General features: G+C 45.1%; 1 protein-coding gene across 5 annotated transcripts in view; it reads left to right on the forward strand.

Moving 5' to 3' along the window:
• Positions 1-12,752, forward strand: part of Garnl3 (GTPase activating Rap/RanGAP domain like 3) — a 143,802-nt gene that overhangs the window by 126,209 nt on the left and 4,841 nt on the right. For 3 of the 5 annotated variants that reach the window (XM_058581776.1, XM_058581777.1, XM_058581775.1), the window contains 3 exons: positions 8,820-8,927; positions 10,210-10,370; positions 12,177-12,315. In XM_058581776.1, the coding sequence (XP_058437759.1) occupies positions 8,820-8,927; positions 10,210-10,370; positions 12,177-12,315 (408 nt within the window). The remainder of the gene's footprint in view (positions 1-8,819; positions 8,928-10,209; positions 10,371-12,176; positions 12,316-12,752) is intronic. The other 2 variants (XM_046451190.2, XM_046451191.2) reach the window with 1 other exon arrangement.

Genomic DNA, 12,752 nt, shown 5'->3' on the forward strand with positions numbered 1-12,752 from the left:
AAAAATATATTCACAAGATGAACTTGGGAAGGGAGTATAAATAGTTCAACATGTCCATGATGTTCTTATTTTCTCCTAATTATCTCTCTGTTGAATACCAGAGTAAGAAAAAAGAAAGAAAAGAACACTTTATTGTGACCTTAGCATTCAGTAACTGTTCACCTTTAATCTCAGTAATACATTGCAGTGCTCAGAGGGAACTCATGTGTTTGCTGATGACGTTTTAAAGATGATCACACAGAGAGCACTAGAAGAGCTCACGTAAGCACAACTTCTTGATGTGACTGGTTTTAACCTCAGGAAGTCTTAACTTTTGTGTGAGCAGCGTTGAGAAGGCAAAGCCTGCTTCTCAGCATATTTTGAGGATTAAATAGGATTGTGCTGTAAAGCCTATAACATCTCCTGGCACGGCTAGGTTTCTTTTTCTTCTTTTTATTCCAGAGTCATCAAAGTATTGATTCAGAATCCAATTTATTCATTCATTTATTTTGGGGGCCAAGTACCCAGAATTGAACCCAGAGGTGCTTTACCCTGAGCCACATCCCCAGTCCTTTTACTATTTTTATTTTTACAGAGTCTCGCTAAGTTGCTGAGGCTTGCCTCAAACTTGCAATCCTCCTGCCTCAGCCTCCCAAGTCACTGGGATTTCAGGCATGTGCAGAACCACACCCAGCAGATCCCAGTTTTTTAATCCTCACAGGGTATCAACATGGAGAAAGGACTTTTCTTCAAAGAATTTTATCTTAAAATTAGAAACAGTGCTTGTCAGCCTTGTTCTTCATCAGCTAGCAGGAGAAGATTATAAGCTCTGAGCTTTTTCCTGTGCAGTGAGATTCTTAAAATATCCCTCCACCAGTGCCGCACATCAGGCTGCCCTCGGTAACCTCAGTGAAGGAAGTCTTAGGCCTTTGTGCTGCCTTTGTGCCCAAGACTGGGTAATTTATAAAGAACCAAAATTTATTTCTCATAGTTCCAGAGGCTGGGAAGTCAAGACCAAGTTATGGGCATCTGAGGGGCCTTCTTGTGTCTCCAAACACTGGAAGAAAAAAAGAGCCAAAAAGGGGCAAGCTCTCCTCACGTGGCAGAAGAGCAGAAAAAAAGAAAACACACTCCTGAAGCCTTGTTATAGCAGCCCTGACCACCCGAGCTGGAGGGGATTATGCTCAACAGATGAGAGGTGACAGTGGCCTGGACCAGAATGAGAGCATCGGATGTGCCAAGAAGCAGTCAGACTCATGATGTGTTTAAATCTCAAAACCAAGATCCCGTGTAGTCCGCAAATCCACAACCCGCTCTGGCTGCAGGTTCTCAGCAGCAAGCACTAGCCTTCCATGGCAACAATGTTTTGTTTGTTGTTTGTTTGGGTACCAGGAATTGAACCCAGGGCACTTAACCACTGAGCCACATCCCCAGCCCTTTTTGTATTTTATTTAGAGACAGGGTCTCACTGAGGTACTTAGGATCTCACTAAGTCGCTGAGGCTGGCTTTGAACTTGCCAACCTCCTGGCTTTGGGATTTCAAGCATGCACCACTGTACCTGGCAACAGTATGTTTTTGTGAAACTTTCTTGTTTATACTACTCTTTTAAATTAAACATAATTTTTTTAAAGGAAGAGTTGGGGTGTGGCTCAGTGGTAGAGCACATGATCAGCATGTGCAAGTCACTGGATTTGATCCTCAGCCCCCCCCAAAAAATGAAGAAGAACCAGGAAAGTTTGCTGACACATGAAATGTGGGATGTGAGAGAAAGAGAACAAAAAAAAGAAGCCTGTGGGTTTTTGGCATGGAACATGGAGAATATCATTTCCTGACATGAGAGAAGCTTTGAGAAGACCAAGTTTGCCAAGTGTGGTGGTGCATACCTGTAATCCCAGTGATACAGGAGGCTAAGGCAGGAGGATCGCAAGATCAAGGCCAGTCTGGGCAACTGAGTAAGGCCCTGTCTCAAAATAAAAATTAAAAAGGTCTGGGGATATAGGTCAGTGGTAAAGTGATCCTGGTTCACTCCCCAGTGCCACAAAATAAAATGAAGGATGCCATCTGCTGTGCCACATGGCTGGCAGACCAGATGTGACAGATCTGCACTGGGCTGTTTGACAGGCATCAGAAACTTTGAGAAGAGGGGCTCTTTGGAAGCCACAAGACAAAAGCCTGATTGCAGAGGCATAAAACAGTGGCCAAAGGGAAGACAAAGATTCCCTGAAGTAGTAAAGAATTTTCCTTTAAGTGTAAAAGAGAAAAGGAAGGGGCAAAAGTTGGACCCCTCTTGGTCATAAGGACCTTGTTAACAAACACCTGATTGTAAGGCTGCTTAGAAGCACCAGAAGAGAAGGAACGGATCAGCCACACCACGGAGCGTTGAGCGCTGAGTCCACTGGCAGGGTGCATGCAGTGGGCACCCAGCATGGCAGGGCACAGTCCTGAGGGGAGTCTTCTCAGAAGACTTTGATGTCACAGGAAGCTGAGAACGAGGATCCTTTTTCTTCCCTAACTCTAGTTAATTTCCCCTTTCTTAATAACTCATTCTGTCAGGTAAACTGTTGTGAGACAGTAGACAGTGTTTTACAAGGCACAGTGGTGACGCCAAAGGAGTCCAACAGATTATACAGGGTAACGGAGGGGTGCTCATTCCTGGTGCTTAAGTGGAACCTCTCTATTGCTGCCACCGCCTTTGCTCCACGGTATTGTCCTTGATGGGCCGTCCTGGCTCCTCACCTCTCCTGTCTCGCTGAGGCAGGTGACACCAGGAGTTTCAAAAAGACCAATGACGCTGTACAGGATTCCATGTAATAAGATGTCACGGGAAGGTGTTGCCCAGAGAGATGAGCGTGAGAAGTCAGGCTACGCAAGAAGAGAAGGGACAGTCCCTGCCACTGAACACCAGTGCCCATAACGCCCATGTCCAATACTCACAGGGCAGGCACAAGTGCTGGTATCCCCGAACTGAACCAAACTGTACCCAGTGGTATCCCACAGCCATAACAGAGAGAAAGACACCTAAGGACACGCTTCTGTCCCCACCTTTCAGACACTGCAGCCTGCTCCCCTTTCAGACTCCTTCTCCCTGGTTTCTGTCCCCTCTTGTTTTCCTCCTTCTTCTCTGGCTGTTTGTTCCTTGGTCTCTTCTTCCAGCCACCACTGAAACCTCGTCTGGCCAAAGGCCTGGGTCCTTGCCCTTCTCATCTGGAGGTTCATCCTCCCACTGGTACCTCAAAGCCAGGCCTAGTCCAGAGCTCCAGCTTCGTCTCACTCCTCACCAAGTGGCCAACCTCGGCAGCTCAGAGGCACCTCAGGCTCACCTTATCCAACCTGAACTCCTCCCAGGAGCCTCCTCCCAGGAGCCCCTCCTCATAGCCCCTGCCCTAGCAAAGGCCATAGCATCTATCTGTCACCCAGGCCATTGGCCCCCAGGTACCTCCCACCGCCAGGCTCCCAGCTGTCTCCCCACAGAGCTCTGATTAATCACAAATGCCCCATCATCTTTGTTGCTGTTGGACCAGTCCTCCTCACCTGGGTCACTGTATAAGGCAGGTAATTTTTTTCTTTTAATGCTGGGGATCTCACCCAGGCCTTGCATATGACATGCAAGTGCCCTACTGCTGACCTGCTCCCCGGCCCAAGGAGCATAACCTAACTGGACTCTGGCTGTGCCTTACAGCAGCCTGCCTGCCTCTCTCCACTGCTGAGAGTTACTTTCCTAAAACTCTAATCCAGCCATCTGACCTTTCCTGGCTGTGAACCCCTCTCCCAAGCTGGCCTCTGCCTGCTTCCGTGCCTGGCCTGTCTCCTGCCTCTCCTTATACACACAGTATCCTCCAGGTCCACTTCCTCTCATCTCTTTCCTTGGAAACTGGTAGTCTGCTCCCTTTTCCTAGAAGCCCGACTCTTGTCCTCCAGCACTTGGAGCGTGCTCTGATCCGCCCATGTGGGGTATGTGCCATACCTGGGCTTCCACTGTCCGCCTGCCTCCTGCTGAGAGAGCATGTGCCCTGTGCTCTGTGGCTCTCTGCCTATCTTCCTATCCACGGTCAAGCAGGGCAGAACCCTGTCTGATTCACCTTCAGAACCTCAGCCCTGGGCACAGTCTGCCTTGCATAGGTCAATGCTTGGTAAATGTATCCTGAATGACAAGAAGATGACTGATTTCCAATAGACTCGTATGCAAGAGTAACACTGGCTGGGCACATGTGGGAAGCCCCTGATGGAGCTGGCCAGGCTGTATCACTGTGCCGGGTGACAAGAACAGCTAATGCTTGCCTAAAATGCACGAGGCCTTGAATTCCATCCCCAGCATCACAGGAGAAGAAGAAGGAGGAAGAGAAAGAAAGAAAGCAGCTAATTAGTCTCATTTTGGGAAGAAGCTGAAGGTCAAGGAATATATTCACCATCTATTTGCCTGCCAGTTGGGTCCTGTTGATTCAAGGTAAATTTTATGTAGAATATAAAATGCTACTAAAGAAAAGGTGTGATAAGGCTTCATTCAATTTTTTCAATGTCATCATTTTCAGCTTTATAACATTTCAAATGTTATTATCAAATGAGTAACAATCACATCTCATTATAATAATGATTTTATATACATATGTATACATATATATATAATAGTATCACATATAATTATGTAAAGATAAATTAACCGATAGAACATAATAGAGAATGTAGAAATAGACCTATATATATTTGGTTTGTTGATTTTTTTATAAATATTTATTTTTTAGTTATAGGTGGACACAATATCTTTATTTTATTTTTCATGTGGTACTGAGGATCAAGCCCAGCACCTCTCGCATTCTAGGTGAGTGCTTTAGCTCTGAGCCACAACCCCAGCCCAGTTAATTGATTTTTGACAAAGATGTAAAGACAGTTCAAAGGAGAAATGAGTCTTTTCAGCAAATGGTGATGGAATAACTGAATAGCCATATGAAAAAGGGATAAAATAAAACTTGATCCGTGGGCTGGGATTGTGGCTCAGTGGCAGAGTGCTTGCCTCACACGTATGATGCACTGGATTCCATCCTCAGTATCACATAAAAATAAATAAAATAAAGGTATTGTGTCCATCTACAACTAAAAAAAATTTTTAAAAAAACTTGATCTGTACCTCACATAAGATAAAATTTCACTAAAAATGGATCATAACTAATTGTAAAACCTAAGACCAGAAAACTTTTAAAAGAAGGCTAAAAAGAAGATTTTTAAAAATATTTTTTAGTTGTTAGACTTTTATTTTATTTATTTGTATGTGGTGTGAGAATCGAACCCAGTGCCTCACCCATATGAGGCAAGCACTCTTCCACTGAGCCATAACTTCAGCCCTGAGAGAGAAGACCTTAAATTGGCAAAAATTTTCTTAGATTATAGCACCAAAAACACAAGCACATAAAGGAAAAAATTAATAAACTTCATCAAAACTAAAAGTGTCTTCAAAAGACACAATTAAGAGAATGAAAAAAAAAAAAGGCTCAGAGAAAATATTTGCAAATCACAAATCTGGTAAAGAGCGGAATCCAGGAAATATAAGGAACTCTCAAGACAATGATAAGAAAATAACCCAATTATGGGCTGGGTCTGTGGCTCAATGGTAGAGCACTCACCTAGCATGTGTGAGGCCCTGGGTTTGATCCTCAGCTGGAAGGGAGGGAGGGAGGGAGGAAGGAAGGAAGGAAGGAATCGTGTCCATCTACAACTAAAAAAAAAAAAATTTAAAAAAAAGAAAGAAAATAACCCAATTAAAAAGGGAGCAGAGAGGCTGAGGTTGTGGCTCATCAGTAGAGCACTTGCCTAGCACATGCAAAATGCTGGGTTTGATCCTCAGCACCATATAAAAAATAAATAAATAAAATAAAGGTATTGTGTCCAACTACAACTAAATATATATATATATATATATATATATATATATATATATATATTTTTTTTTTTTTTTTTTTTTTTTTTTAAAAAGAGAGCAGGGCTGGGGTTATGGCTCAGAGGGAGAGCACTTGCCTACCATGCATGAGGCACTGGGTTCGATCCTCAGCACCACATAAAAATAAAATAAAGATATTGTGTCCACCTGTAACTAAAAAATAAATATTTTTTTAAAAAGAGCAAAACATTCCATTAGACATTTCATCAAAGAATACAATGGATCATAAATGCCTTAGTCCACTTTGTGCTGCTATAACAGAATACTACAGACCAGGTAATTTATGAACAGTAGAAGTTTGTCTGTCTTATGGTTCTGGAGACTGAAAAGGCCAAGATCAAGGAACCAGATCTAGTCAAGGTCTTCTTACTGCTGTATCATTTCATGGCTACCACTGAGCCACAACCCCAGCCCCTGTTTTTTTTTTTTTTTTTATGTATATTTTAGTTGTTGATGGACCTTTATTTTATTCATTTATTTATATGTGGTGCTGAGAATTGAACCAGCACCTCACCATGCTGGGCAAGTACTCTACCACTGAGCCACAACCCCAGCCCTAATCCTTAAAAATAAGAAAGGAGCTGGATGCACACACCTATAATCCCAGCAACTCGGGAGGCTGAGACAGGAGGATCGCAAGTTCAAAGCCAGCCTTAGCAACATCGAGACACTAGCAGCTTAATAAGACCTTGTCTCTAAATAAAACACAAAGTAAGGCTGGGGATGTGGCTCAGTGATGGAGTGCCCCTGAATTCAATCCCCAGTACCAAAAAAATAAAAATAAACAAGAAAGTAGCTGGGCTCAGTGGTGCCCACCTATAATCCCAGCAGCTTGGGAGGCTGAGGCAGGAAGATCGCAAGTTCAAAGCCAGCCTCAGCAATTTAGCAAGGCCCTAAGCAACTTAGCAAGATCCTGTCTCTAAATAAAAAATAAAAAGGGATGGGGATGTGGTTAAGTGCCCCTGTGTTCAATCCCCAGTACCAAAAGAAAAAAAAAATGTGCCTCACTGAAAATTTTAATATGCATACTGTTCTGGGCAGTGATTTGACCTTGAGATGGGCAGGGATAGGCAGTCAGGCATCCCCTGTGGTTAGATGTGGTCTAGATGGTCCAGCCTTTGGGGGAAGAAATTGGCAGGATATGATTTTAAATTGACCCAACATTGACTCACAGGCAATTATTTTAAAAAGCAATTAATGAACTATGAAGGAGGAATGCTTGATCATCTGTTACAACATCTTCTGAAAAGCAAAATCTGGAAACAAGGGAAGAAGATATATTTTGTCATGTTCAAATACTGAAATGCCATACAGTGATTTAAACATGTTCTAGAAGAATACATAGAATATACAAAAAAATGAAAAAAGGAAATTACTTTTTCAAGTTCAGTTCTGTCTCTTCTTAGAACATTTCTCTATTTTTTTATTCCTTCATAAAAATTTTTGGAGGAGAAATATGAAAATGTCATCAGTCCTTCTCTGTGGCTTTATGTTTTTCTTGGTTTCTTGAATTTTTCACAACAAAACACAGAAAAAAATAGTAAAGCCCATAAATATGTTAGCCGTCTATGTAAAAAGAGTGTTTAATAGTCACATTCTGAATAAAATAAAATTATGTGACTCACCTATAACCCAGCACATTTTACTCCACTGTGTGTCCACCAGAGAAGTGAAGCCACACAGACTCATCCTGGGATGTCCACAGCAGCTTTATGCACAACAGCAAGCAGTGGGAACAACCAGAGGCCCACCAGCTGGTAACAACACACACAAAATGTGTGTGTCCACAAGGAAAAATATTATTTCTCCATTAAAAAAAAAATATATCACCGAAACATTGGTGGACCTTAAAACATTGTGCTCAGTGAACAAACAGACACATCAGGCCACAAACTATATGATGCCATTTAAAAAAAATGTCCAGGAAAGACAAATTCAGAGACAGGAAGTAGATTAATGGTATCGAGGGCCTGGGTAGGATGGGAGTGACTATTTAGTGGGCATGGGTCTTTTTAGGTGATAAAATGTTCTAAAATTAGGTTTGGATACTGATGTACAATTCTGTAAATAAAATTTGAAGAATCGTACACTTTTAAGTGGATGAATATTATGGTTTAAAATAGAGCTTTTTAAAACTAATATTACAATAAAATTGTAAGGCTAACCGTGATGACTTCTGTACAAAAGGGGCCTACCGGACTTTGTCACTCTGATGGTATCTGAGCCACGTGGACTTGGGTTCAGAGTGTGGAACAGTGTAACTGAACTCAGCAGACCTTAATGTAGTGCTGGCTCTGGTTCACCAGGGGGATGCGCACAGGTGGCTTCAGGTTCTCATGGAGAAACAGCACAGAGTGTATCCAGCTCCAAGACACTTGTCCTGAGTGAGGCTCCAGTGGGACCCACCCTGCCAGCAGACTCCCTCCACCAGAAGACTGCCAATCAGAGCCCTTCTGGATCTCTCACACGTGGGGGGACCTTATGGCAGAGGCAGGAAGCATACCCTCTGCAGCCACAGGCCTGGGTCTGGACCCTGCTCCTGGCAGTACCTATGAGGCCAGAGGAGCTACTTCCCTCTCCTCCCCTCAGTCTTCTCTTCTGAAATAAGCATAATAACAGCACTTTCTTTGTATAGGAAGTGCTTCAGAAAGTCAAACCAATTAAATGAGATGGTGTTGTTAAAGCTCAGCTCCTGGCACGCAGTAGACTCCACAAATGGCAGCTGTTAGTATCTGCAGTCCTAACATTACTCTGGCTCGGGCTGCCTCTGGCCCTTGGCATCTAGCATCAGAGCAGTGTTGCCCCTGGGTATTTATAAAGAACTAGCTGAGAGGATGCCATTCTGGTTGTTTCTCTAGTTGCATCTAAGTGTGGTCTCTCACAAAACGGGTGCTGTTGTTTTCATTGCAGACAGTTGCATCTATAAAAAGGTTTGTCCATTTAATGGCGGCTCTTTTTTGGTTCAACCTTCCGCGTCAGATTTCCAGTTCTGTTGGAACCAGGCTCCATATGCGATTGGTAAGAAAACCCATCATGACACTTTCCCATTGACCGCTGTGTCTGAACTTCTACACTGCCCTGAAGTGTATGTGTGTGAGGAGCTCTCAGGGGCTTTTCTTTTAAAGTACTCCTGCTCTGTGCCCCTTTGGGGCTCTTGTCTTCTGCTCCTGGCTCTTCCCAGTGCTTGAGCACATGTGCATTCAAGAGCAACTAAATATCATTTTCAGTGCCTGCTCATCATTTCTGGGCCTCACTTTCTTCTTTCTAAAACTCAAGCACAAGGTCTCCAGCCTCAGGATGCTGAGTGGCTTCTGGGCAGCCCAGTGCTTTCCAGGCCATTTTCACATATCTTGAAGCCTAAAAGTCTAGAATCACAGAGATGCAGGTACATTACCTGCCACTAAGATGCTAAGACCCGAGTGGTGCTGCTCTGTGTCTGTGGCTCACGACCTACAGCTGGGTTTTGCCTTTGAGAATCGGAGCAGAGCCAGGAATTTTCCAGTTATGCTGTTTTCCTCACAATGAAATTGTCTGCTAATAGATCCACATTGTAGTGTTTTAAGGGATGAGCAGAGGAAGCAAGGCAAGGCCTGGGCGACTGGCCAGGCTTTTACAGATGAGATGGGAGAGTGCCAGATGACTTCCAGGGGCTGAGCCACTAGAGGTCGCTTGAGAGGTCAAAGCCAGAGGCATGGTGGATAGACTGAGTGCAGAAAGGAAGGGCCAGAGTAAAGGAGCGCAAGAGCACGACAGGGATCAGGCAAAGGGACACAGGTGCAGTCAGAGGGCACTCAGGGAAATCTGTGTTATAACTACCATTGCAAGGAGAGGGGCTGACATTTACCAACGAGCAAACCCTTGGAGCCCAAGGGACGCTGTGAGGGACAATGAAGGGACAAGATGCAGCCACTGCCCAGGCCCACAGCCAGAAGAATGGGGAGGAGTGACCAAGTATGGGGATACGGAATGGGCTTGAAGAAACTGTACAGGAACGAGTTTCCAGGCAGGATGGCATGTGCCAAAGGAGGGGTGTGTGGAGCTGCAGTCTGGGTGATAAGGGGGCAGGTCCTGCAGGGCTCTGGCAGGTGAGCTGCCAGAAGGTGGGTTGATGGCAAGAAGTGCGGACAGCGCTCACCTGGGTGGCAGCCAAGGGGAGAAGGCCTCGGGAGCAAAGGCCATCTAAGCACAGGGGGCCGTGGCCCTGTGAAGGAAGAAGAGAAGCAGCCAGGGCAGTGGGAGAGACGGATGTTTCTGAAGCAGTGAGGATGACTGTGTGACAGACGGTCATGGCCATCCGCAGCCACCTGGCCAGCGGTGGGTGCTGACTGCCGTTACCTTGCAGTTTGCGCCTTCCCGTACCTCCTGGCCTTCACGCCCGACTCCATGGAGATCCGCCTGGTGGTGAACGGGAACCTGGTCCACACGGCCGTGGTGCCGCAGCTGCAGCTCGTGGCCTCCAGGGTGAGGAGAACTGGGGTTTTATTTCCATGGGAGGGGCCTAGGGAGCCCCAGCACTGTGGGATTTCAGGTGAGCACAGAAACTGCCTCTCACCAAGTTGGGTGGTTGGTGACAATGCTACTGTGGGTCACCATTCCAGGAATGAGAAGAAAAAGCAACAAGACCGAGGGGTGGGCTCATGTGTGTGGCCTCCTCAGCCTTCACAGTGCTTCTCAGTTGTGTGGACACAATCACTGTGTGGTGATGGCAGTTGGGGACACCCAGCTGAAAAGAGAAATCCGTTCATGTCACTGCTGCCCTGAAGGACCATTCAAGTCTAGAAAAGTAGGAGCTTGAAGCAGCCGTTGACCACTTTCCAGCCTCAGCTTGAGTTTGTGCCTATGTAATGTGGCTCATTGACTAATCCATGTCCCATAACACAAAGACTGAGCACAGCACAGGGATGCAGGTGACATCACAAGTGCCTGCCATCACTGGCACATTGGGCTGGTGCCCTGGGGCATGTGGTCCTAACGGTCCTGACATTGCCCACACTTGGGTGGAGGGCAGCTGCTCCCTACTTGATGTGGCAAGGTCTTCCCAGTAACAGTGCAGGTAGCGGGCATCAAGTTTAACTCCCACCGTGTGGGGGAAATGGGTGTGTGTGTGTGTGTTGTGGGTGTGAGCATTAGCTGATTGTGTTACTGATATAAAAAAGCTCTCAATTTACAAACAATAGTAAAATATACAATGTTCTTTATCATAAAATCCATAGCCAGTTGGTTCTTATTAACACATTTAATTTTTGCTGAGCTCTTATATCCGTAGCCAGCCAACATCTATAAGGAAACTCTGATTTTATGGTTATAGTTATTTCTCAGCCCAACTTCTTTCTCCAATAAGTTTATTGTCCGTAAATCTGATATGTGGCCTACTGTTCACCTTTCTCACCTGGAAACAAACCGTAGTCATTAAACCAGAACTTCTTCTGGCCCTAGCTCTAGACTCAACACACTTTTAAGTTTAATCTTCATGTCCACATTGCCTTGGTGGAGACAGTCAACACAACCACAAATCAAGCTCTGGTTTTTAGCCCTTGTCAATTGCTTTGGTATAAATAGTCCCACTGTAGTTGGTTTCCAGCTTACTGTGCAGCATCACTGAAAGTGGGGTGGGAAGAGCTGGCCGTGGCCACCAGTGGACATCATTTCCACTGTACACATCATGTTGATGTCAATAACCACAAGAGCACAGATAATAGTACATGTCTTCCAATAATTAGGAAAGGTTGTATTCTTATATTGAGCTCAATTTAACTTTTAATATGGCTGTGTTTAAGAGTTGGCCTGCAGAATTCCTGAAAGTTGGCTGTCATGAGTCATATCCAACGTACTACTGCTGTTGTCACCAAAGCCAGCACATAGGGTACTGGAATGTTTGCCGATGTTTGAGTGAACATCCACCTCCACTCTGCAGAATGGACTGGCAGAACCTCAGATCCCTTCCAGCTGAAACCCTGGGTGCCTAAGATTCCCTCGAAGGAAATGTGTGTGGCGTCTGTGTTTGCACAAGTGTGAGGGCTGTTTTCTGCTGTAGATCAACACATAGATACAGGAAGTGGAGAGACCCAATCCTCAGGGAAGTCTAATGCTGTGCCAGGCACTCTGGAGGCCCCCACTGGCCGTCCTGTACCAGGCTGCACACCCTAAGCATGTCAGGATGTCATAGCCAAGCCAGGGACCAAATGGGGTTTGGCAGTGATGGCGGAGGGCCAGTAGGTGTGGGGCTGGAAATCTGGGCAGCTCAATAACCCTTTCTCTTCTTTTCAGTCAGATATATACTTCACAGCAGCCGCGACTGTGCCCGAGGTCTCATCTGAAGGCAGTTCCAAGGGAGCCAGTGCCCACAGTTCTCCTCAGACACCCCCAGGCCGAGACACTCCAGTATTTCCTTCTTCCCTGGGGGAAGGTGAAGCCCCATCTTTACTGTCTTACTAATAGCTGATTTCTCTAGTTCATTGTCAAATATCTACAGGTGACTACTGCTAAAGAAGTTACTCTCCTCGCCAGGCATGCCTGTCATCCCTGCAACTAGGGAGGCTAAGGAGGAGGATGGCAAGTTTAAGACCAGTCTGAGCAACTTAACAACACCCTGTCTGAAATAAAAAATAAAAGGGCTGGGATATAGCTCAACATTGGAGCACCCTGGATTCAACCCTGAATACAGGTGGAGGGGGAGCCATTATTTAAAGCCACTTAAAGAATCTTGCAATGTGAATGTATTGGTTGCATTCTTAAGAAACTTTGTGCTTTTAAAAATTGTTTCAGTAGGGAAAAGGGAATTCAGAGCTAGAGAGTTTCTGACTTGCAATAAGCTATTCTCTCTCCTTCAGGGATATTAACGGT

The sequence above is a fragment of the Marmota monax genome, unplaced genomic scaffold (genome assembly GCF_021218885.2).
Source record: "Marmota monax isolate L192 unplaced genomic scaffold, Marmota_monax_Labrador192_F-V1.1 WCK01_AAM20220418_F8-fsc00020, whole genome shotgun sequence".
NCBI lineage: Eukaryota > Metazoa > Chordata > Mammalia > Rodentia > Sciuridae > Marmota > Marmota monax.